The following is a 22,012-nucleotide window of genomic DNA, read 5'->3' as shown; positions in this document are numbered from 1 at the left end:
TACAGATGCAACATTTTAGTCTCTCTCTGCATTTGATACGTTTTTACTTTTTGACTTATATGCATATTCTTGTTCTTATGTCATTTCATAAAGCTTTTAAAAGTGAACAAAAAAATTCTACGGCTGCACTACAGAAAGCGTTTTTGACCAGTTGCATGACGGCCCGGTACAACAGCTTTACCAAGGCTGCTAGAGAAGCCCTGCAGCGAGTTGTGAAAACGGTAGAAGTCATTATCGGCATTGAACTACCATCACTGGAACTCTTATATAATACTCGCTGTATGAGGAGGACCAAAAAACATGATCAAGGACAACACTCACCCTTGAAACACCTTTTTTGTGCTCCTTCCAACAGGTAAACGTTTTAGATCTATCTCCACCATAAACTTGACAAACTCTGAATCAACACTGTGTACAAATTGTTTAAATATCTGTAATACCTGCATACTTGTATAATTTCTTCTATTTCTACCTTTGTTACCAGGGCTGTGGAGTCGGTCCAAAAATCCACCGACTCCGACTCCTCAGTTTAGGATTCCACCGACTCAGACTCCTCGACTCCGACTCCTCTAATTTGCATATTACAATTTTGTTGATTAAAAGTATGTAACATGAAATTCGTCTCTTAACTGCCAACGCTTAGGAATTTTACAAGACAACTGAAGTGAGAAGGATATGTAGACTACTATATTTATTCCCTTTAGACTAAAACTAGTCCTTGGTAAGAGTACTTGTAAAAGGTACAAACCAGAACAAAGAACATCTATCAGGCCCTAGGCAATGTAAGTCTGGGTACATGTAAGAATGATGTGCAGGTACTCTGCAGGGGAATGAGGAGATTGTAAACAGACAACGCCTCTGTGTTCAATGTGCACAGCATTCTCAGTGGATTCCCTGCAGCTCTGTGGGGAGTGCATATGTAGAGTATAGTACTACTGTATAACAAAGTAAACCTGAGACAGATGAAATTAAAGTTTTATACATACCTGGGGCTTCCTCCAGCCGCCTTCAGGATAATCAGTCCCTCGTTATCCTCCTCCGCCACCTGGATCTTCTGCTATGAGTCCTGGTACTTGAGCCAGTCGGGCGTAGCGCGTATGCACACACTCCGCCACCAGGAGCATACTACACCTGTGCAGCACTATTGCGCAGGTGCAGAATGTTCCTGGCTGTGGGAGCGGCATGCGGCCGGACAGCGCTGACTGGCTGAAGTACCAGGACTCATAGCAGAAGATCCGGGTGGTGGAGGACAGCGAGGGACTGATTAGCCTGAAGGGGGCTGGAGGAAGCCCCAGGTATGTATAAAACTTTACTTTTCATCCGTCTCAGTTACCCTTTAATTTGTAGTCACCAAACCAAATTTTAACAACATATCAAATTATTTGATTTCATGAGCAAAGAGAGTGCATACATTTGCATAAATCAGCATCAGTGCAGAATTATTTCCATCTCATTGACCATCTCTATTAGTGACACAGCTACACATCAGGCTTTATTCTTACAGCATAGATGTTATTTAGTATATATGAGATTCCTGTGTACACATCATATATACAGTCACAATCAGATATGTATATCTGACCTTAAAAATACGGGGACTGCTTTATGGAAGCAGCACAAGTAACTAATTTTGATTGGTTTATTTCATTTTTGTGGACTAAGCACAGCTATTACTGTATATATACATTATTTGTAATGACTATTATCTGAGAAATAGAACATTTTATCATATTTTCTATTTTAATTACAGTTACAAATTCATTAGGAGTCGGAGTCGGTGCATTTTTTCCCGACTCCGACTCCAGGCACCCAAAATTGCCCGACTCCACGACTCCGACTCCACGACTCCGACTCCACAGCCCTGTTTGTTACTATCACTATGTTCCCTACGTGGACTGCGGGGTTGTCATGAAAAGTAATTTTGTTGTGTTACACAATGACAAAGTGCTTGTATCTTGATTATCATTTTTAAACATGACCTCAGACAGCAATGTCTTCCTAGCACTGTCATTCACCTTCCCATTCACCATGGTAACCCTTGTCCCACCCATCCAGGCTCTATACCAGATTCCACTGTCACTCACATCCCCTCTCCAATCCCAGCCGCCCAAAGATGGGAAGCCATTTCTATAGCCCAGTCTCCAGCGCTGTTGGAGAAGTTTGGAGGGACACTAGTGGTTCTGTCACTGGCGCCAGTTTTGAGAATAGCACTCATGATACTCTGGTGTTCTGGGCTATGGGCTATGTAATGTGTTTTTTTTTTTTAAAGCCTCATACACACGCTAGATGAAACTCTGCCAATATAGCCGATTATGACTGCATCTGGCGAGAAACTAGCACGTGTATAGGGCCCTCGATGTTACTCGATGCCTTGGTCATCCATCGCCAGCTGAGAGCATTGTTCTCCCCACTCACCCCTCCCGCCATGTGATGTCACTTCTACACTGTTCCATCGGCCCTCTGCCCCCTGCATAGCAAAAGGACGTGCAGCTAGGCTGCAGGCTAGAAACATGTCTGTACAGCTTCTACCTTGCAATGTAGCCCGAGAAATTTGGTCCTGATACCCGCCGGCCGACATGACCACATGACTCGTACGTGTGTACCGGGCTTCAGTGTTACAATGTTACTCTCCCGACAACATCCTGACCCAGATTAGCTTGCCTATCTGCAAAACTCATTCCAGCGAGAAAACCCTACAATCTACATATTGACACACCTAATACAAAAGTTATTTGCAAAAATTCAGTTTCACATTAAAAAGTATCACTTCGGCACAGTGAATGGACATACAAAATTGTTCCTTTTTGTCCCAGAATAGCCAAATAAACTTGCAGAGCTTCCAGTTTATAGCACACCAATAGCCTAACAATTCTCCGGAGCCACACTAACAAGCATGCAGACTCTACTAAGCATTTCATATGGTTCATTCTGGAGACGATACTCGGATGGATACTACTGGACAACCACAACTGGTGTGTGCCAGAATGTGTCTATTGGAGATCCTTCCCAAAAATCAGTATTCTGTTTGAAACCGTATTAATACGTGAATCTCTATATATGTTCCAAGGGTCATAACAATGAACTGGATTACTCCCTCCCACAATACCTGAATGCCTGGAACAAGAAAGTTATTACTACTTATTAAACTTGTATATACACAAATAGGGGATGCCCAGGGAAATTCAACAAGGTGTGGGTTAAGTGGGTGACCTCCCCTTTAACCGTGACTAACTAATGGGTTTCCTGCTAAATAGTGGTACTGGGGTATGGTACGCTACGTTCTTACTTGGGCGATTAGCGAGTGATCGCCAATGCGCTAGCGCAATATTAACTTATGGCAGTGATCTGCAAACTTGGCTCTCCAGCTGTTAAGGAACTACAAGTCCCACAAAGTATTACGAGAGTCTGACAGCCACAGTCATGATTTATAAAGGCAAATGCATTGTGGAACTTGTAGTTCCATAACGGCTGGAAAACCAAGTTTGCAGATCACTGACCTATGGCAGTGATCTCACTGCCGCGATTACCGCCGATCGAGGGTGTATCGCAATTAGCAACAACTGCAAAACAGCAGCATTTTGCCGCGATTCTGGAGAGATTGCAACAGTGCTTAAAAACGCACTGATTGTGATCGCGCTGAATCACGCGCATCTGCACAGATAGCTCCCATGCCGCTGTCCTCAGCCATCTCCAGCTCCGGCACCCGTAACTTCCACCAGTCACGGCCAGTCTGCATAAGAGAAGTGCGCTCTTTACGTATCTCTCCAGCGACAGCTTGGTACACTTTAATACTACAGTCCACCTTCCTTATTTTGTAGTTATTTTATTATTGCCTGTTGCAATACTGGTACTCAAACTCTACTCCTAAAATTAATATGTATGCAAAGGTCACTTACACTGTGCTTTATGAACCTGCTTCCTGTGAACTGTATTCATCTCAGAAAAGGTTCTATATCATCTGTTCACATTATATTTTATTTTTATGATACTCTTTATGGTCTTAATGTGGTACCTGTAGTGGCTATATATTTATATCCTGTACCTTAGCAATGTTGCCAATAAATATATTTAACTGCTTTTGGACGATGCTAATTGAAATCTACATCCTGTTTAGGAGCGGTTATCCCTGCCATGGCGTAGGTAGCACTCATCGCCGCCACATGCTCTTGCCGATACAGACGCTGCTCTCTCCCTCGACGCAGCTTACTCACTCTGCTGTCAGTATGACGGCAGAATTCTGTGAGCCGGTCAGGAGCTGACTGCATTAGCTCCTAAACACAGTGATCATTGTGAGCCCATCTCATTGGCTCATAATGATCACAGGGTCAGATGCTAATGAAATCGGTTTCTGACCGGCTCACAGAGCTCTGCCATCATAGCGATGGCCGACAGGTGAGTGGCATCATTGTGAGCCCATCTCATTGGGTCATAATGATCACAGGGTCAGGAGCTAATGCAATAAGCTCCTGACCGGCTCACAGAGCTTTGCCATCATAGCGATGGTTGACAGGTAAGCAGCATGAAGGGCAACAGCAGCAATTCCATGCGGCGTGACGTCGGCGAGCCCCGGTTTTTGCTGCCAGCGGTTTCTGGTCCCTATGGTATGGACATGCAAAAGAGGCGTTACAGAGTACCCAGATAAAATATGGAGATTCCAAACCACCAGGCTTTGTGTCGACTAGAAGATAAAAAAAAGGAACCCAGATAAACACCTCACCAATTTGAACCCTGATGAAGCTATGCCAATTACAATTATGCCTCCAATAGCTTCAGCTTAACCCTCATAATGCATTACTTCAACTCCAACGTGCATATAAAGCCAAGAATACAACCAGAGCTATCTGAAACAATACTGGTGAAGGCATAACTGTGCACACTATAATCTTATAGGTAAGCGATGGTGGCCCATATGCAATTCACTTTTTCACCTGAGTTTTCTCCTAGGTGATAATTTTAAACTTGTCAATAAAATGCCTTTTAAGCCACCAAAAAGCAAGAAAATACTTGAAATAATTTTGAAAGTACTTTTTCACCTACTTTTTGGTACTTTTTTAGTTGATAAGTGCCTCAAGGTTATTTTAAATCGAAGATGGAAAATGATCTCTTAGGAGAAAACTCAGGTGAGAAAGTGAATTGCATATGGCCCGGTGTGTCTTGCCTCTTTAGGACAGACCAAATTTATTGGAAAAAGGTTTCACAGGCTTTTCACGAGGTACTCATGCTCGTGAAAACACTGCTAACAAGGCACCTTATTGACCTGAGGAAGAGTGCAAGTACCCATGAAATGCGTTGTCTTTTGTGCATGAATAAACCTTTTTTTCAATAAATTTGGTTTTGGTTGTCCTTCTTAAAAGGTAACATACACCATAACTTACCTATAATATTATAGTTTGCATAGCTATACCTTAGGCGCCTCCACTAGTGTTTTGGGGTTTACAATTTCAAACACTTCGCGACCAACCATTACCTGCGTAGCAGTCCTGGGATACATTATCCAGTGAATTATAGCCACATATACTAGCGATATCACACCATTGGGCTCCTGGTCTCTCTCATCATTTCAGGATATTGGAAGTTACACGTAACCACCAAAGATCACCATTTTAAGCTACCCAGTTTGGCACATCTTTAGCGGAAATCCACAGTGGAGCCACGTAAAGTTCTGGTGTTTTTTGACAAGCAGGTTTTGTGAGTTGTTTTTTAAAGACAACACAGAGGAAGCAATGCTTCCGGCTGAAATAATCCTCTATGTTACATATGGAATGCAGCAAAAGCTCTCAGCTATCCATAAAACTTAGATGATCATGAAAAATAAGATAAGGAGGTCAAAGAATCGGGTTTCTCAGCCAGAGGGGGTAATCGAAAGGACAAAGATCCAAGGCCTTTGAAGAAGCTCTTCTGATACTGCTTGTTAGCTGAAGAACTGTATAAGAGGCCCTCAAAAAATCTCCACCGGGAACACCAACGAGGACACTCATTATTCAGTTACTGCCAAGATCTTAATGCCGCTCCATGAGCCAAAACAGAAAAAAAGGACTTCCTAAATATCAAAATACTAGCACTGAGCTGTACACAAACGATTCCCTGGAGGCCCAGTGACAGACACCTGTGTTCAAGACAGCAGGTAGGAGGCTCTAAAAAGATGTAAGTTCTGTACGCCATGTAATACGGAGCAAGGTTCAAGAGCAAAGCTAGACATACACTGGTGGACAGAGTAAAGTAGATTCAAAGCTTGAGGTGTTTATGCAATAGAACTGTGTCTGGTGGTCCAGGTGTGCAGGATACAGGTTTACCAAAACTACCTTGACAATGGAACGCCATGCGCTGATATTACACAGCCATGAAACAATGAAACCCTGAGGGAGTTACCATACAAATCTCAAGTAAGATGCCACTATTCATTTTATTTCATATGCTGGTGACATGGTGTTTAATGCCACTAAGATGGGTTTTAAATGCCACAATTCTCTTTAGCTTATAACAAATGGTGTATGTACTCTGCCCAGTCACATTTGAACTCTGGATTTACGATGTCTCCCCATCACTTGGAATCTGTAATATGTGATCTTTTAGCAGACTAGTGGTCTTATATATTTGTCATAAATAAGCTAGCATGCCTGTAAGACCCTCCTGAAGTGGCAATTAATTATATTTATTTATGTCTGCAAAAGAATGTTTCTCCTCTGAACATCCAATGTATATAAGCTGTGTTTTAACATATTGTCAATATACAGGCACCAAGTCCGCTGAAGGCTTATTAGCGAAAGCTTACTTTTTATTTATCTCTAGGTAAGCCAATAAATGGTATCATCCCGATTCAAAACTTTTTTCATGTAAGATAATAAAAAAGAAAGGCTTTGGTTACTTACGGGAGCAGGTGTTAGTCTGCCACTCCAGGCACTGTCCATAGGGGAAGGAAATGATGTAGGCGTTGGAGTCCACACAGCGTTTGGTATTGCTACACCACATACATTCCATGCCGTTACTAGTGCAGTTGGAGCAGGAGTTCCGCAGGGAGCAGGGCATCTTGCACGGCCGGGCATTCTGATTGGGGCTGACTGCAAGAATAAGAGGAGGAGGTGACATGTCGGCAAAACACACACCACAGTAAACATACAAAGGCTGGAGTGTTTGAAGAACACAACACAACATTAAGCTATGGACATGTTTACTGAGAACATTATATTATGACATGGAGACCAGCTTTTCCCCCATTCACAAGCAGGACTCCTCAGAAGTCTCACCCTTCCTCTGAAACTCACTACCAATTTCTGTCCAATACTTGCCAACCTTTGAAGTCTTCACATGTGATTTTTAAAGTTACCTGTTGTTCTGCAAGAAGGGCGAACTTCCCTTGGATAGACGAGACCTTTGTATAGACAGGACTTCTATACTTTCTTCTATACAAAAAAAACTAAAATCTATACTTACCTGAGGATTATAAAGCAAGTCCAGATCCTCACTTTAAATTGTTAAAAAAAATATCAAAAATAAAACCTGTGTCTACTGTAAATCAGGTTTTAATAACCCAGCAACTCATTATTCCAGTGGCACTGCCTACCCTGGCAGCTACTGGTAGAAGATACTACCTTCTTCCCCAACAAGACTACACTTCCCAAGATCCCTTGCAGTGACAATTATCTGCTAGATTGGGTAACAACAGAAATTAGTGAAATCACAGAAACTCATTACTACTCTCCTTCCAATACAGAAAGTGCAGCCATATTTATTCTTACTGCAACTTCTGCAGGAAAATACAAGAAATAAAAAGATCTTCAAAGAGGAACTTAAAGAGGAACTTTAACCAAATAATGAACGTCATCCCGATTAGTAGTGGATACTCCCTATAAGAAATCTTTACCTTTTCTCAAATAGATTATCAGGGATGTCTGTATAGCTGATGTTGCGGTGAAACCCCTCCCCCAGTGTGATGTCATGACCATGGTCCTGAAAGTTTTCTGTCTGTGAACCTCGTTGCATTGAGGGAAATAACAGCTTTTTCCAACTGCCACGTTAGCAGCATCTCCCTCTGTGCATAGAACACTCAGTGATGAACATTCCGACATTCCGTACAGATCAGGTGGCAGAACTAAAGATGTCATCACCAGTGATACATTTCCTTATGTAAATCAGGGAGAGGAAACACTAAATCTATTAATTAATATTGTAAAAAAAAAAGTTATTTTATTAATTATCATATTTTCACTGCAGTTTCTCTTTAACTTTCAGGGTGAAACATGCCATCTTTCTACATTTTGCCTTGCCAGAGAAAGGAATGGCGTATCTAATGAAAACCGTACACAAGCATTAGTTACTGGATTTTAATCTGACCCCATCATGGAAAGCAATGCTGTCAAATTTTTGTGATCAGAGTCAAAACTGTGGATTATTGGTCCCCTGAGTTCTGTAATTTCATCCCATCATTCAGCAGGATACTGGCTGTCTTGCCTGTCAGACGTGTCCAGCTGAGGGAGACGCCACACAAGACAACTTTACAGAAAACACGTCATTGCAGCAGTCATTCTAGAGATACAGGCTACTGAAGTAAATGCAAAGTTTGACTTCCACACAGACACCCCTTTCATCCCTTGCACTGAACTGAACAGGGAAGCTTCTCTTTCTCTATGATTTCCTCAGCTTGTTTCTCCAGAAATACTGGCTATTATGACATGCGGTTTTCTCTGATCGTAACCTCTTATTAAACTGAAGTGAGAGGGATATGGAGCCCGCCATATGTATTTCCTCTTCAACAATACCAGTTATCTGGCAGCCCTGCTGATCCTCTGCCTCTGATACATTTAGTCATAGACCCGGAACAGCATGTAGATCAAATGGTTGACTTAAAGGGAACCTAAACTCTTCCACAGGGTTGAAGGAAAATACAGATTATATAGGTAGAAAAAACAATGTTTAGTAAAAAATAATACCTTTTAATGGCTAACTGATAGAGTTAAATTATGCAAGCTTTCTGGGATGCTGTTGCTTATCTTTTAAAACAGACAGGAGGTCCTGGGTCTAGGTCCGCTTTAAGTTTGTCTGTATTAGCCAAGAGCTTGTTTCAGATGGGTGATTCAGACACTACTGATGCATTAAAGATCTGCAGGAAAGCCAGGCAACTGGTATTGTTTAAAATGAAAGAAATATGGCAGTCTCTGTATCCCTCTCAGTTCAGTTGTCATTTAACTATCTCAAGCCCAAGGTCTGGATTTAGGGAAGATGGGTTTAGCATGCCTTTAGCACAGCAGCAGTAATATGCACGGTGCAGGTGGTCAGTTGTGCCGGTCCGGCCACTCTCTGCACTCCCGCAGATTGCCAGTTACCTCCGAGAAGCACTTACACTAAATACAATTACAGGGCCGGAGCAGCATGAGGGGCGGCCTCCATCCCGGATAATTCACTTATATTCATACACATTATACAGATATTATCATTATATCATACAGAGAGGGAGGCCAGGGTGACCTTCTCATGGAGACTCTCATTAGCTAATAGCTTTCTGTTCTGGCGCTGTGTCATCTCTGAACTGCATGACTTATGGGTTAAAGAGATGCAGCCTATGATATACATATATAATGTATGCATACACCCTTTATAGGCCAGCTTGTATAAGTGTAGAAAGAAGAGGAAGGTGTGGGTGGGCAACAGATAGGTAAAATGCAATGAAGGGGGAACCTTGCATGTGTCCTGGGGTGGGGGGCAGAACAGTAAAAACAAGTGGTGAGAGAAAGGTAGAGGGGTAGAGAGGACAGTAGTGGGAAGTTTCAAAGTGTGCGTATTGAAAGGGTGGGTTTCAAAATTGATTAGTAAGCAGGGAGGGGGGGGGGGGGTGTTGAAGATACAATGTTTTCTCCCTGAAGTGCAGAGAGAGAGATGGGTGATGAGTGTCAGAGGAGGAGAGGGAAGGGGATACACGCACAGTTGTAAGCACAGTTACTATTCATGCCAGCTCTGCTGTCAGACTGTTTTCCTGGCATGAGCAGCGGAAGTGCACCAACAGGCATTCAGAATGATGCTCTACTTTCCAATGCCCACTTTGTGCAGTGGACAAATCCAACAGGTACGATTTTTTTCAGCTAGCGAATGTGCTGCCACTAGATAGGTGCAGACTGGAAGGAGCAAGGCACGGCAGCACAGGACACCGACAGACCTATGAAAGCTGCCATATTGGCTGGCAGTCCTGCTGATCTTTCCAGTCAGTAGGGTGTAAATCACTCACCTGAAACAAGCATGCAGCTAATCTTGTCAGATTTGTCATAGATATCTGATCTGCATGCCTGTTCAGGGTCTATAGATAAACATATTAGAGGCAAAGGATGAGCAGGACAGCCAGGAAACGAGTATTATTTAAAAGGAAGTAAACATGTTAGCCTCCATATCCCTCTCACCTTGGGTTCCCTTTAAAAGTTGTTATGCTACCCCATACAAACTCTCCAAGATTGAAGATGCGGCAAATCCAATGCTCGTTTCTTTCATATTTTTTGGTTGTGCCCTGAAATCCGTACCTATTGGGATGAAGTACACAATCTCCTTACGGAAATTGTGGGCGCCTCTGTTCCTTTCACCTCCAAAAGTAATGCTGCTAAATATCTTTGGCACTCGCTCACTTTCTGAGCGGAAACTATATTTGACTAGGTTGTTCCTATTCTATGCAAGGAGACCGATTGCTCTGAAATGGAAAAATGTCAACCCAATATACTTAACAGAACTTATTCAATCTATCCGTACAGATTTACCAATTTCCCAAAGTATCTATGAGAATAGTGGTTCTAAAAAGAAGTTTTATAAACTTTGGACCTGCTGGTTATCCAAATTTAAAATTCATGTTATGTAAACTGTATATTGTTGGTTTATTTAATATACTTTGTAATACCACCCATCTTTTTTTCCAGACAAGTTGCCAAGTTTTCCATGAAAAATAATGATGCTGTTGCTTATCTGTTTCCCTTTGATATCACAGTAAAAATAGACCTAACAAAAGGGCTGATAATGACCTATTACCCCAGCAATTGTTGGGCATAGGGTACACAGAGAAAACCTGTATGATAGTGAGGTGTGATGAAGTGTCCATTGTTACAGATCTCTAGCTCTGCAGCCTCCACAAAACGTACAGATTCTAGCACTGGCACGTCTTTCACCGACAGGAAGTGCAGGAAGATATCAGGGAGAAAGTTGCAGAGCGGGGGTAATGGACTTGCAGCAGATCTAATAATGCCCAGAGGGACTCCGAGCATAACAAGGGGCGAATGGCCCTGGAGGATGCAGAACACAGAATGCTACAATTGTACAATTTACTGCCACAACGGAGTGAGATTACATCGGGGGGTGAGCAGGGTGGAAAATGTACATTTTAGGAGACAATACAGTCGGGTAAATCACTGCACTTATTACCCATTGCGGTAAAGCTGAATATAGGCCTGAAACAACTAGCTCAGCTCCCCCGAGCCCTCCATAATGATGCAGGGAGTACGGAGGGGACAGTAATGGGGATTAGACGGCCGACATGGAAGCTGCGGCACTAGAAAGCAAAGTGCAGGGAGGATACATGAGGTGTGTGTTCTGCAGTGTGTGTGTGTGTGTGTGTGTGTGTTCTGCAGTGTGTGTGTGTGTGTGTGTGTGTGTGTGTGTGTGTGTGTGTGTGTGTGTGTGTGTGTGTGTGTGTGTGTGTGTGTGTTCTGCAGTGTGTGTGTGCGTGTGTGTGTGTGTGTGTGTGTGTGTGTGTGTGTCCTGCAGTGTGTGTGTGTGTGTGTGTGTGTGTGTGTGTGTGTGTGTGTGTGTGTTCTGCAGTGTGTGTGCGTGTGTGTGTGTGTGTGTGTGTGTGTGTGTGTGTGTGTGTGTGTGTGTGTGTGTTCTGCAGTGTGTGTGTTCTGCAGTGTGTGTGTGTGTGTGTGTGTTCTGGTGTGTGTGTGTGTTCTGGTGTGTGTGTGTGTGTGTGTTCTGGTGTGTGTGTGTGTGTGTGTGTGTGTGTGTGTGTGTGTGTGTGTGTGTGTGTGTGTGTGAGTGTTCTGGTGTGTGTGTGTGCGTGTGCGTGTTTTTTAAGGCGGACCCAAACCAAACTTTTTTTAATTCAAAATATTTAGTTGCACCACTCTGACACATACAAAGATAAATAAACACTCCTTCAAGCCTATGAGCGTTTCAGTGCATGCTTTTCACCCTTCTCTTTTCATTACTAGGGTTATACAGGTGGCAGCCATTAGCAATTCCTCCTTTGCCGGACACCACCTACTCCAGCAGTCTGCCGGATTCTGTCCCGGCAATATGAAAGGAAGGGAGGGGTTCCTCCAATAAATGCAAAATATTTTATATTTGTCATCATGCAGCTGAAAAAGGCTGCTATTTATTACTATAATTTAGAAAATAGATTTTATTTCTGAAATCGTGTATTTTTAATTTAGGTCCACTTTAAACTGCAACCAGTTGCATAAACTGAAAAATACGAACTGAGGGAGTGTTGGCGTTTTATTTAAACCATTGTATATGTGGTGCTGTGACATATACGTCACAGCACCATCCTTTTTGTCTAGTCGAAATCTTCAGCTGGTAAAGAACATTTAATATGGACCTGGAGGAAGTGGCAATTCTCCTAAGAACGCCCCTTCCTCCCCTGACCATGCCAACTTAAACCACCCCTCGCTTTTAAAATTTTGGCCCTCTTGCTGCTAACATAAATAGTACTGCTAGAATCTGATGTGTTTCCCCTAGAAAGTTACCCCACTAGGTAGGACACCACAGGAGAGCAACCTACCTGGATCCAAACCTAAAGCGGTGGTCCCGGAGTAAAACTCCAGAAGCTAGCACAGTGGTTGCCTGTTATACCAGTAGCTAAAGACAAGACATTTTACCAAGGCGGGCCCCCTTATCTGCACCCTCCCCTTCCTGAGTGTAGCATTTGATAGCACTGACACGGTTTCAGCAGCACTTTATTATTATTATTATTATTATTATTGATTTATAAAGCGCCAACATATTCCGTGGCGCTGTACAAAGTAAGAAACAAACATGGGGTACATAATAATACAGACAATGGTGTACACCAATATACAAGATACATAATTAGTGACAAAATACAAAGAATGATACAAAATACAAATTATAGAATTGGTAATGACAGTGATAAAATTAACATGATGAATAAAATGTATAATGGTTACCAAGACACAAAAGGGGGAGAGAGCCCTGCCCTTGCGAGCTTACAATCTAAAGGGAATGGGGGGAAACAAGAGGAGGGGTAGTATGCAGCAAATATATAGAGGCTTTGTGTTTTAGGATACCTAGTAGGAGTGCAATTTGGTCTTAGTACAAAGGGAAGTGGCCTAAGGTAGAGCATATGCTTGTCGGAACAAGTGTGTTTTTAGAGAGCGTTTAAAGGTAGCAAAGGTTGGCGAGTGACGGATGTGTTGTGGGAGGGCATTCCAGAGGAGGGGTGAAGCGCGTGCGTAGTCTTGTAAACGTGAATGTGAGGAGTTGATTCTAGAGGAGGACAACAGAAGATCATGTGCCGATCTGAGATTGCGATTGGGTTTGTATCTGGAGATTAATGAGGATATGTACCGGGGGGAGAGATCGTGGAGAGCTTTGTAGGTTAGGGTTAGGAGTTTGAACTGAATCCTCTGGTTAATTGGCAGCCAGTGAAGAGCTTGACAAAGAGGGTCGGCAGAGGAAGATCGAGAAGAGAGATGAATGAGACGAGCAGCTGAGTTCAGTACTGACTGGAGCGGGGCCAGTTTGTTAGACGGTAGTCCACAAAGTAGTACGTTGCAGTAGTCCAGACGAGAAATTATGAGAGCATGTATTAACATTTTAGTTGTGTCTTGAGTGAGAAAGGGACGGATGCGAGATATGTTTTTGAGTTGGAGATGGCAGGAGCTGGTTATGGAGTGAACATGAGGAATAAAAGAGAGAGATGAATCGAATATCACCCCCAAGCACCGAGCTTTGGGAACTGAAGTTATGGGAGTGTTATTAACATTTATTGTTACTTCAGGCAGGGAGGTGGACAGAGACGGTGGAAAAATTATTAGTTCCGTTTTACTCATGTTAAGTTTTAGGAAGCGAGAGGACATGAAGGAGGATATAGCAGACAAGCAGTCAGGAACACGTTTAAGGAGGGAGTTAAGGTCTGGGGCAGAGAGGTACAGTTGTGTATCGTCTGCATAGAGGTGGTATTGAAACCCGAATGAGTTGATTAAATCACCAAGACCATGCATGTAGATGGAAAAGAGGAGGGGACCAAGGACAGAGCCTTGGGGAACCCCGACAGACAAAGCATGAGGAGAAGAGATCTGATCTGAGTAGGAGACTGTGAAGGACCTTCCAGAGAGGTAGGAAGATAACCACTTTACAAAGAACATAGAGCAAGCCTCATCACTTAAAGTTTTGAAGTTGAGCTCAACTATGCGCTGTCAGTCCTATGGGAGAAAAGCGCTTTACAAACATTATCGTTATTATTATTGTTATCGACTAATGTTCCTGCCACACTACAGGCACAATTAACCTACCAGTATGTTTTAGGGCTGCAGGAATTTGACTTCTAACAAAAATCACATTTTTGAAAGAGCGATTATGGCGACCAGAGGGAATAAGGAAAGGAATAGACACTTCATAGCAGCATGAACCACTGTCGGACTTACGGCCGTGCAAGCGCACAAGGGCCCCTCGAGTTCCATTTCTCCAGGGGCCCATTAAGTGTTGCCAGGTTATTTTTTCATTTTTTTTGTATTTTTTATTTGCTTTCCACCGGGGGCCCCCGACTCCTATCCTCCCCCTCCCTCACCTCGGGGGCCCCCCTCCTATTATGAGCAACGGAAGAGCAGCGGTTACAGCAATGCTCCGGCGGGGTAATCAGACGCTAGAGGTCCAACCTCCTGGTCTTCGCGGTCTCCTCTAAATGCCGCTAACACTTCTTCCTGATTTAGTGCGAGCTGCATACAGAGGAGACAGTGTAGACCGGGAAGCTGGACCTCTATTGTCTGATTTACCCCGCCGGAGCCTTGCTGTATATGCCACTCCTCCGAAGTTCATAATAGGAGGGAGCCCCCCCCCCCCGAGGTAAGGCAGGGAGGATAGGAGTCAGGCCCCCCACCCCCACTGAGCTACCTGTCTGCGGCTGCCTACCCCCCTCCCACCAGGCTACCTATCTACCCACCCGGCTACCTATCTACCCACCCAGCTACCTATCTGCCTACCCTCCCACCTGGCTACCTAACTGCCCACCCGGCTACCTATCTGCCTACCCTCCCACCCAGCTACCTAACTGCCCACCCGGCTAACTATCTGCCCACCAGGCTAACTATCTGCCCACCCGGCTACCTGCCTATATTCCCACCCGGCTACCTATCTGCCTACCCTGCCACCAAGCTACCTAACTGCCCACCTGGCTGCCTATCTGCCCACCCGGCTACCTATCTGGCCACCTTCCCACCCGGCTATCTATCTGATGCTACCCACGTGCCCACCGGCTATCTATCTATCTATCTATCTATCTATCTATCTATCTATCTATCTATCTACCAACCCGGCTAGCTATTTGCCCACCCGCTCACCTGGCTAGCTATCTGCCCACCATGCCACCCAGCTATCTGTCTGCCCACCCAGCTATCTATCTGCCCACTCTCCTAACTCCACCCAGCTATCCATCTTATCTGCTCACCCTCCCCCCACCAGGCTATCTGATCCCCCCCCCCCCCCCCCCAGGCTATCTATCTTATCTGCCCACCCTCACCAGGCTATCTATTTATCTATCTATCCGCCCACTCTCCCACTCCCACCAGGCTATCTTTGCCCACCCCCACCAGGTAATCATCCATCCAGCCACCCACCCACCTTCCCTACCTGGCAATTGCTTAGCCCACCCACCTTAAGTGTTCAGGCACGGGGACAGACAGGAGGACATTGATCCGAACCAATCAAGCAAGCCCCATGGTCAGTCGGTATTGGTAAGCACTGACATCTTCTACAGCACTTTACAGAGTACATAGTGATGTCACTGACTGTCCTCAGAGGAGCTCACAATCTAATCCTACCATAGTCCTAGTTTAATGTCCTACCATATTATTAATCTGTATTTATATAGCACTGACATCTTCTGCAGCACTTTACAGAGTACATAGTCGTGTCACTGACTGTTCTCCGAGGAGAGTACAATCTAATCTCTGCTACATGTATAGTAAGTAGGACATCTTTTTTTTTTTTTTAGGAGAGGGGGCTTCATTCAAAGTTTCCTGTTGATGTCCACTGTCAGTGAATTACTAACTGCTGCCAAGTTCATGTACATTTGGCCCTGCTCATGACCCGTCATTACCGTGCCCACTTTTCAGTGCACGGACAAGCCATTTTTTTTCCGCGTTGCGCGCGCCTACCCCTGCAGTGGATCTAGCACTTGCATAGCACCCACCAAAAAAAAAAATCTTGGAGCCACCCAGTTTACAATCCACTGCCTTGTCTTCCCAGTGCACCTCCTGTCTTCTAGCTTACTCACCCCTCTGTACTACGTTCCAGCCAGGTAGTCTAGATTGCACACTGCCACTGCAGACTGCACCATCTTTGCCTAGATTCATATGCATTTGCTCCAGTCAGCTCAACACTTAAAGAGAACCCGAGGTTGGGATCGTACAAAGAAATCTATACACAGAGGCTGGGTCTGGCTATAGTGCCCAGCCTCTGTTGCTAGGTGAATCCCCGCTAAGTCCCCCCTGCGCTCCGCTCTCCCCCATAAATTACAGCCGCACTGGCGACACGCAGCGTGTCGCAGCAGGCTGTATTTACCTCACTAGTGTCACTCACGGCGCTCCCACGCCTCCTGCAGAGCGCCGGTCCCCGCCCACGTCCCTTCCCTCGCCGCTGATTGGAGGAAAGGGACGCGGGCGGGGACCGGCGCTCTGCAGGAGGCGGGGGGAGCGGCGTGAGTGACATTAGTAAGGTAAACAGCGCGGCCGTAATTTATGGGGGAGAGCGGAGCGCAGGGGGCACTTCAGGGGGATTCAACTAGCAACAGAGGCTGGGCACTATAGCCAGACCCAGCCGCTGTGTATAGATTTCTTTGTACGATCCACACCTCGGGTTCTCTTTAAGTCAGAAACATCTGATTTGCATGCTTGTTCAGGGTCTATGGCTAAATGTATTCGAAGCAGAGAATCAGCAGCACAGCCGGGCAATGTGCATTGTTTAAATGCAACCTCAGTTGTGCTTTTATTCAGAAGCCTGTATAATGCAGATGTTACATGTATGCATCAAGAAATATTTCTGGGCCTCAGGGAAGGTTGCCATAGACTGTTATTGGTAAATATATGCAATGTGTAACCACACCCAATTTAGTTATGGCCACACCCACTTTTTGCTGCCTGTTAGGGGCCCACAATTGATATTTTGCACAGGGGCCCACTGCTGGCTGGGTCTGCCACTGGCATGAACAAACCTCTGTGCTCATCTTAAAGTGAACCTAAAGGCAAAAAAAAAATGAGATTAACTCATCTGGGGGGCCCCAGGAGGCCGCAATAGCAGCATAGGGGGCGATATACAGGCTGGGAACGCGAACAATCACTCGCGTTCCCATGCCTGTCGGCCGGTGACGGCCAATCCGGAAGTGTTCGCCGGTGGGTCCTGGGCCATCGGAGAGGGGCTGCGAGGGCACCGATCGTCTGCAGGGGGCTGAGGGAAGCCCCAGGTGAGTTAATCTCAAATTTTTTTGCCTTTAGGTTCACTTTAAAGAGGAACAGTAGTGAAAATGACTTAATGATTTTTTTTTTTACAATATTCACTTATAGCTTATTTAGTCAGTGTTTGCCAATTGTAAAAGCTTTCCTCTCCCTGATTTACATTCTATAATATAACACTCGTGGTGACATGATTATTATTATTATTTAGTATTTATATAGTGCCAACATCTTCCGCAGTGCTGTACAGAGTTAATAGCCTTGTCACTTAACTGTCCCCCTCAGACGGGCTCACAATCTAGTCACTACCATAGTCATATGTCTATGTATGTATCGTGTAGTGCATGTATCATCATAGTTTAGGGCCAATTTAAGGGGGAAAGCCAATTAACTTACCTGTATGTTTTCAGGATGTGGGAGAAAACCCACAGACACGGGGAGAACATACAAACTCCTTGCAGATGTTGACCTGGCTGGGATTCGAACATCTTTGACATCTTAAGTCCTGCCAGTTGATATGTATGAAATGTTGCTTACTGAGAGGTCTATGCACAGAGGGAGATACTGCTTGCTTGGAAGTTGGATAAATCTCTCTTTATTTCCCACAATGCAACGAGGTTCACTACAGCAAACTGTAAGGACTATGGCCCGGACATCACACTGTGGGATGCGTTTCACCACAATTTAGTATTAGTATTATTATTATTATTATTACTAGTAGACCTAAGCCCGTTTAAAAACGGGCTATAGGTCTGTGTTTCTGGGCGCTTGTGCGCCCGCCACCTGCACCTGCCACCGCCCGACGAGCGACCGCCGCGCGCTCACCAGCCGCACACCCAGCCACCCGCTCACCTGCCGCACATGCGGCCGCCCGCTCGGCTCCCTGTCCTTCTGTCTCTGTGAGGCTGGGTCCGTGCTGTGCAAATGCGCAGTAGCAAAAAGCACGGACAACGCTACACAGAGACAGGTGTATGCAGGGACATAGGAGTTTTATTATATAAGATTTAGTATTTCTATAGCGCCAACATCTTGAGAGTTATATATACTCTACAGAGTATACAGTATATTGTCTTGTCACTAACTATCCCTCGAAGGACCTCACAATCTAGTCCCTACCATAGTCATATGTCTATATTGTGTAGTGTATGTATTGTAGTCTAGGGCCAATTTAGGGGGGGGGGAGCCAATTAACTTATCTGTATGTTTTTGGGACGTGGGAGGAAACCGGAGTGCCCGGAGGAAACCCACACAGACACGGGGAGAACATACAAACTCCTTGCAGATGTTGACCTGGCTGGGGTTGCAAGGCGAGAGAGCTAACCACTACGCCACCGTGCTGCCCACTATACTATTGTATACTATACAATATCAGCCATACAGACCCCCTTAATGATCTATTCCAGGAAACGTAAAGGGGGTATCAGCTACTGATTGGAATAAAGTTCAATCCATGGTTAAAGTTCCTGTTTAAAGGAAACACGAGGTGAAATACTGAGAAAAACTGTTGTATCAATCCTCCTTCTAAAAATGACCTTTATTTTAGATATCCCACAGTTTTATTTTATATTTAAATCTACTTTTTAAGTTAGTCTCTCCTCAATGACGCATTCATTGAAGTATGCTAGAGCTAAAATCTATGAACTATTGACCCTGTTTATCTATTCCCTGGTCTCAGAAGCCATTTTCTGCTAGGAAGATGTTTTATGTTTGTATTTCCTTATCAGAGAGGGTTAAAGGACAACAGTAATGTGAAGAATATGGAGGCTACCATATTTATTTTCTTTTAAACAATACTGGTTGCCTGGCAGCTCTGCTGGTCTATTTGGCTACAGCAGTGCCTGCATAACACCAGAAACACCAGTAAATCTGCCAGAAACTCTCATAGCGTGAACCTAGCATTAGAGGCTGTGGAGCAGCAGGATTGCCAGGCAACTGGTATTGTTTAAAAGGAAAAAAATATTACAACTTACATATCCCTCTCTTTACAGTTGTCCTTTAAGCTATAGTGCGACCCAGTCCCAACCCAGACAAACTGTCACTTGCATACCTGATGCTCACCTCTTTCAGGCAGGAAAAGCTAAAAAGGAACACCGCATAGTCATTTGTGTGCTTGGCTCTGTACATACACATGTCTATCTCATAAGATCACCTGTCACCTTGTGTATCCTTTAAGTACCTTTGCCTCAGGGCAGGTATACTTGAATGGACAATACAAGATAGAAGTACACAATACCATAAAGTCACATTTTTCTTATTAGAGGGGGTCACACTTACCCACAGGCTTCTCACACACGAGACCGTCCGTCATGGCGGTGCAGGGGTTGGTCTTCAGTCCTGCCACCTCCGCTCGCTCCAGATAAGCACAGAAGCCAGAGTCGCTGGGCTCTCCGGGCAGCCACTGCAGGGTGGTGTTGGTGAACGGAAACATATCTTCCCAGCCCCAATAGGACACGTTGATCTTTCGTAAGCCCACCCAGGGTGACAACTTCTGCAAGCGGAAATACAGAGAGAGCATCAGTGTCCATCATGAGATACCTTGTACAGTGCTAGGGTCCAAAAAAGACCCATACTGAAAACTCTTATGTCACACGCAAGTTCACCTCAATAAAATGAAGTTATTTGCAAACAGTCTGTTTGAGGCCTCTTGCACACTACATGCAATTCCGATTTGCGATTTTGATGGGCTTCCGGTTCACGATTTTTAATCCGTACTCCATGCTGTGTTTTTTTCTCTTGTGTTGATAGCATCCAGGGAAAATTGGAATTGCAAATCGGGCTCGAAAATTGGAATCGGAAATCAGATTTGCGATTTTCAGTCTGCAAGAGGCCTAAAATGGGCAAAGGGTAACAGCAACCAGGGAAACAACTAGAGTTAAGCAGCACCTGCGATCATAGGGGGGCTTAGAGCTGAGCGGGGCCCTAACTACTAACCTTCCCTTCCTCTGATACAGAGGACTATACTTTAGCCTAGACAGATCAGGTGTTTTGTGGCTACACTTGTTATGGGTGTGAAGATCATAATGGCCACACTTGTTTTATGACCCTTGCGCAGTGTTCTCCCCAGGCTCTTTTAGCCGGGTGCTCCACCAGGCTAATTTTGGTGAGCACCCGGCTGTCATCGGCTCTTCTACTCAACTTCTTCCTATGCAGTAAGTAGAGTTGCACCAGACTTGCATTACCCTGATGTGCATTATCCGGCTACTTTTTCTTGCCACCCGTCTGGAAAAAATTTCTGGGGAGAACACTGCTTGTGGAATGGGCCCCAGGGCCATTGTACTGCTACAACCACAGCCAATAGAAAGAAGGGTGCCCCTACATTGATCGATACATCGCGCTGATCAATCATTTTATCGGCTCAGAAGAGAATCGGTGCCACAATATGGCCATCTGATTGATCTTTTCATCAATTTCCACCCAAAATCGGTCTAATGGATTGAGTGGGAAAGGTGAATAATCTCCATCGCAAGGGCTCAATCAAGTGTGCAGCAGTAACGGCGTTTGATATCGCGATGGCTGACAGGTCCCTGGCCATTGTCCGTCCGTCATCATGAAATCTATTGGCAATTGGTGTGCAGTGTATGGGCAGACAATAGGTCTAATGGACCTAGCTAATGGTCGATCCATCCATACATTGAGTGATGTATGGCCTGTTCGAGTTTTGAAGTTCTTCCCCTCTGGTAAGGTTCAGTTACACACAGTTATGTTTTATAATGGGTGAGCAGTGCAGAGCGGTGTGGTTTTATCTGGTGTGCCATAAAACCACGGGAACGCGGTGTTACTGACGCCCGTGGATTGTGCTGACCTTGTAGGCCGCCTATGAACAAAAACTGGTTTAATGTAAAACATAAAATGTGCCCTGACAGAATAATGAAAGAAAAGGATGGAGAGAACTTAGGCAGGATTATGAGAATTTTACGGTATTTCTGTGTGCCCGCATACTGACCCCTGAGAATTAACCCCATGCTGGAAGACGAGGAAGCTTCTGGAAAGATGTATGGCTGCCTACGGTGCAAGTTGATCAGCGCTCACGTTTTATGCATGGGGGGGGGGGGGGGGAGGTGTTATTTCCATTTCCACTTCAGTTTCTTTTCTTCCAAACAAAACCGCTAAAGGAAAAACAACTACGGTACATTCCAACCCACTCGGAATAAAGTGCACTTGTGCATGCACAGTATGGATACACACGTACGAGCGAGGAGGCACGAGAAGCCTATTTCACAAGCTGTTCCTGAATATGCTTAGAGGGACCAAGCGCTGAAAGGGTGGGCTGCAGAAGGAACAGGGAAGCCTGATCTATCCACAGGCTTTCCACTACTGAGCTAAGCATCTATTTTTAAACCCATCCCTCACTTCAAGCCCGC

The 22,012-nt window shown here is 44.7% G+C and overlaps 1 protein-coding gene across 2 annotated transcripts in view; it reads right to left on the bottom strand.

Annotated features, from left to right (window-relative positions):
* The window catches only part of ATRNL1 (attractin like 1), a 903,042-nt gene that overhangs the window by 575,828 nt on the left and 305,202 nt on the right, over nt 1-22,012 (bottom strand). For both annotated transcript variants that reach the window (XM_068257926.1, XM_068257927.1), the window contains exons 16-17: nt 19,926-20,139; nt 6,870-7,058 (exon numbers count right to left, since the gene is read on the bottom strand). In XM_068257926.1, coding sequence (XP_068114027.1) covers nt 6,870-7,058; nt 19,926-20,139 — 403 coding nt within the window. The remainder of the gene's footprint in view (nt 1-6,869; nt 7,059-19,925; nt 20,140-22,012) is intronic.

This window comes from Hyperolius riggenbachi, chromosome 10 (genome assembly GCF_040937935.1).
Source record: "Hyperolius riggenbachi isolate aHypRig1 chromosome 10, aHypRig1.pri, whole genome shotgun sequence".
Taxonomy (NCBI): Eukaryota; Metazoa; Chordata; class Amphibia; order Anura; family Hyperoliidae; genus Hyperolius; species Hyperolius riggenbachi.
This window is presented reverse-complemented; position numbering and strand designations above follow the sequence as displayed.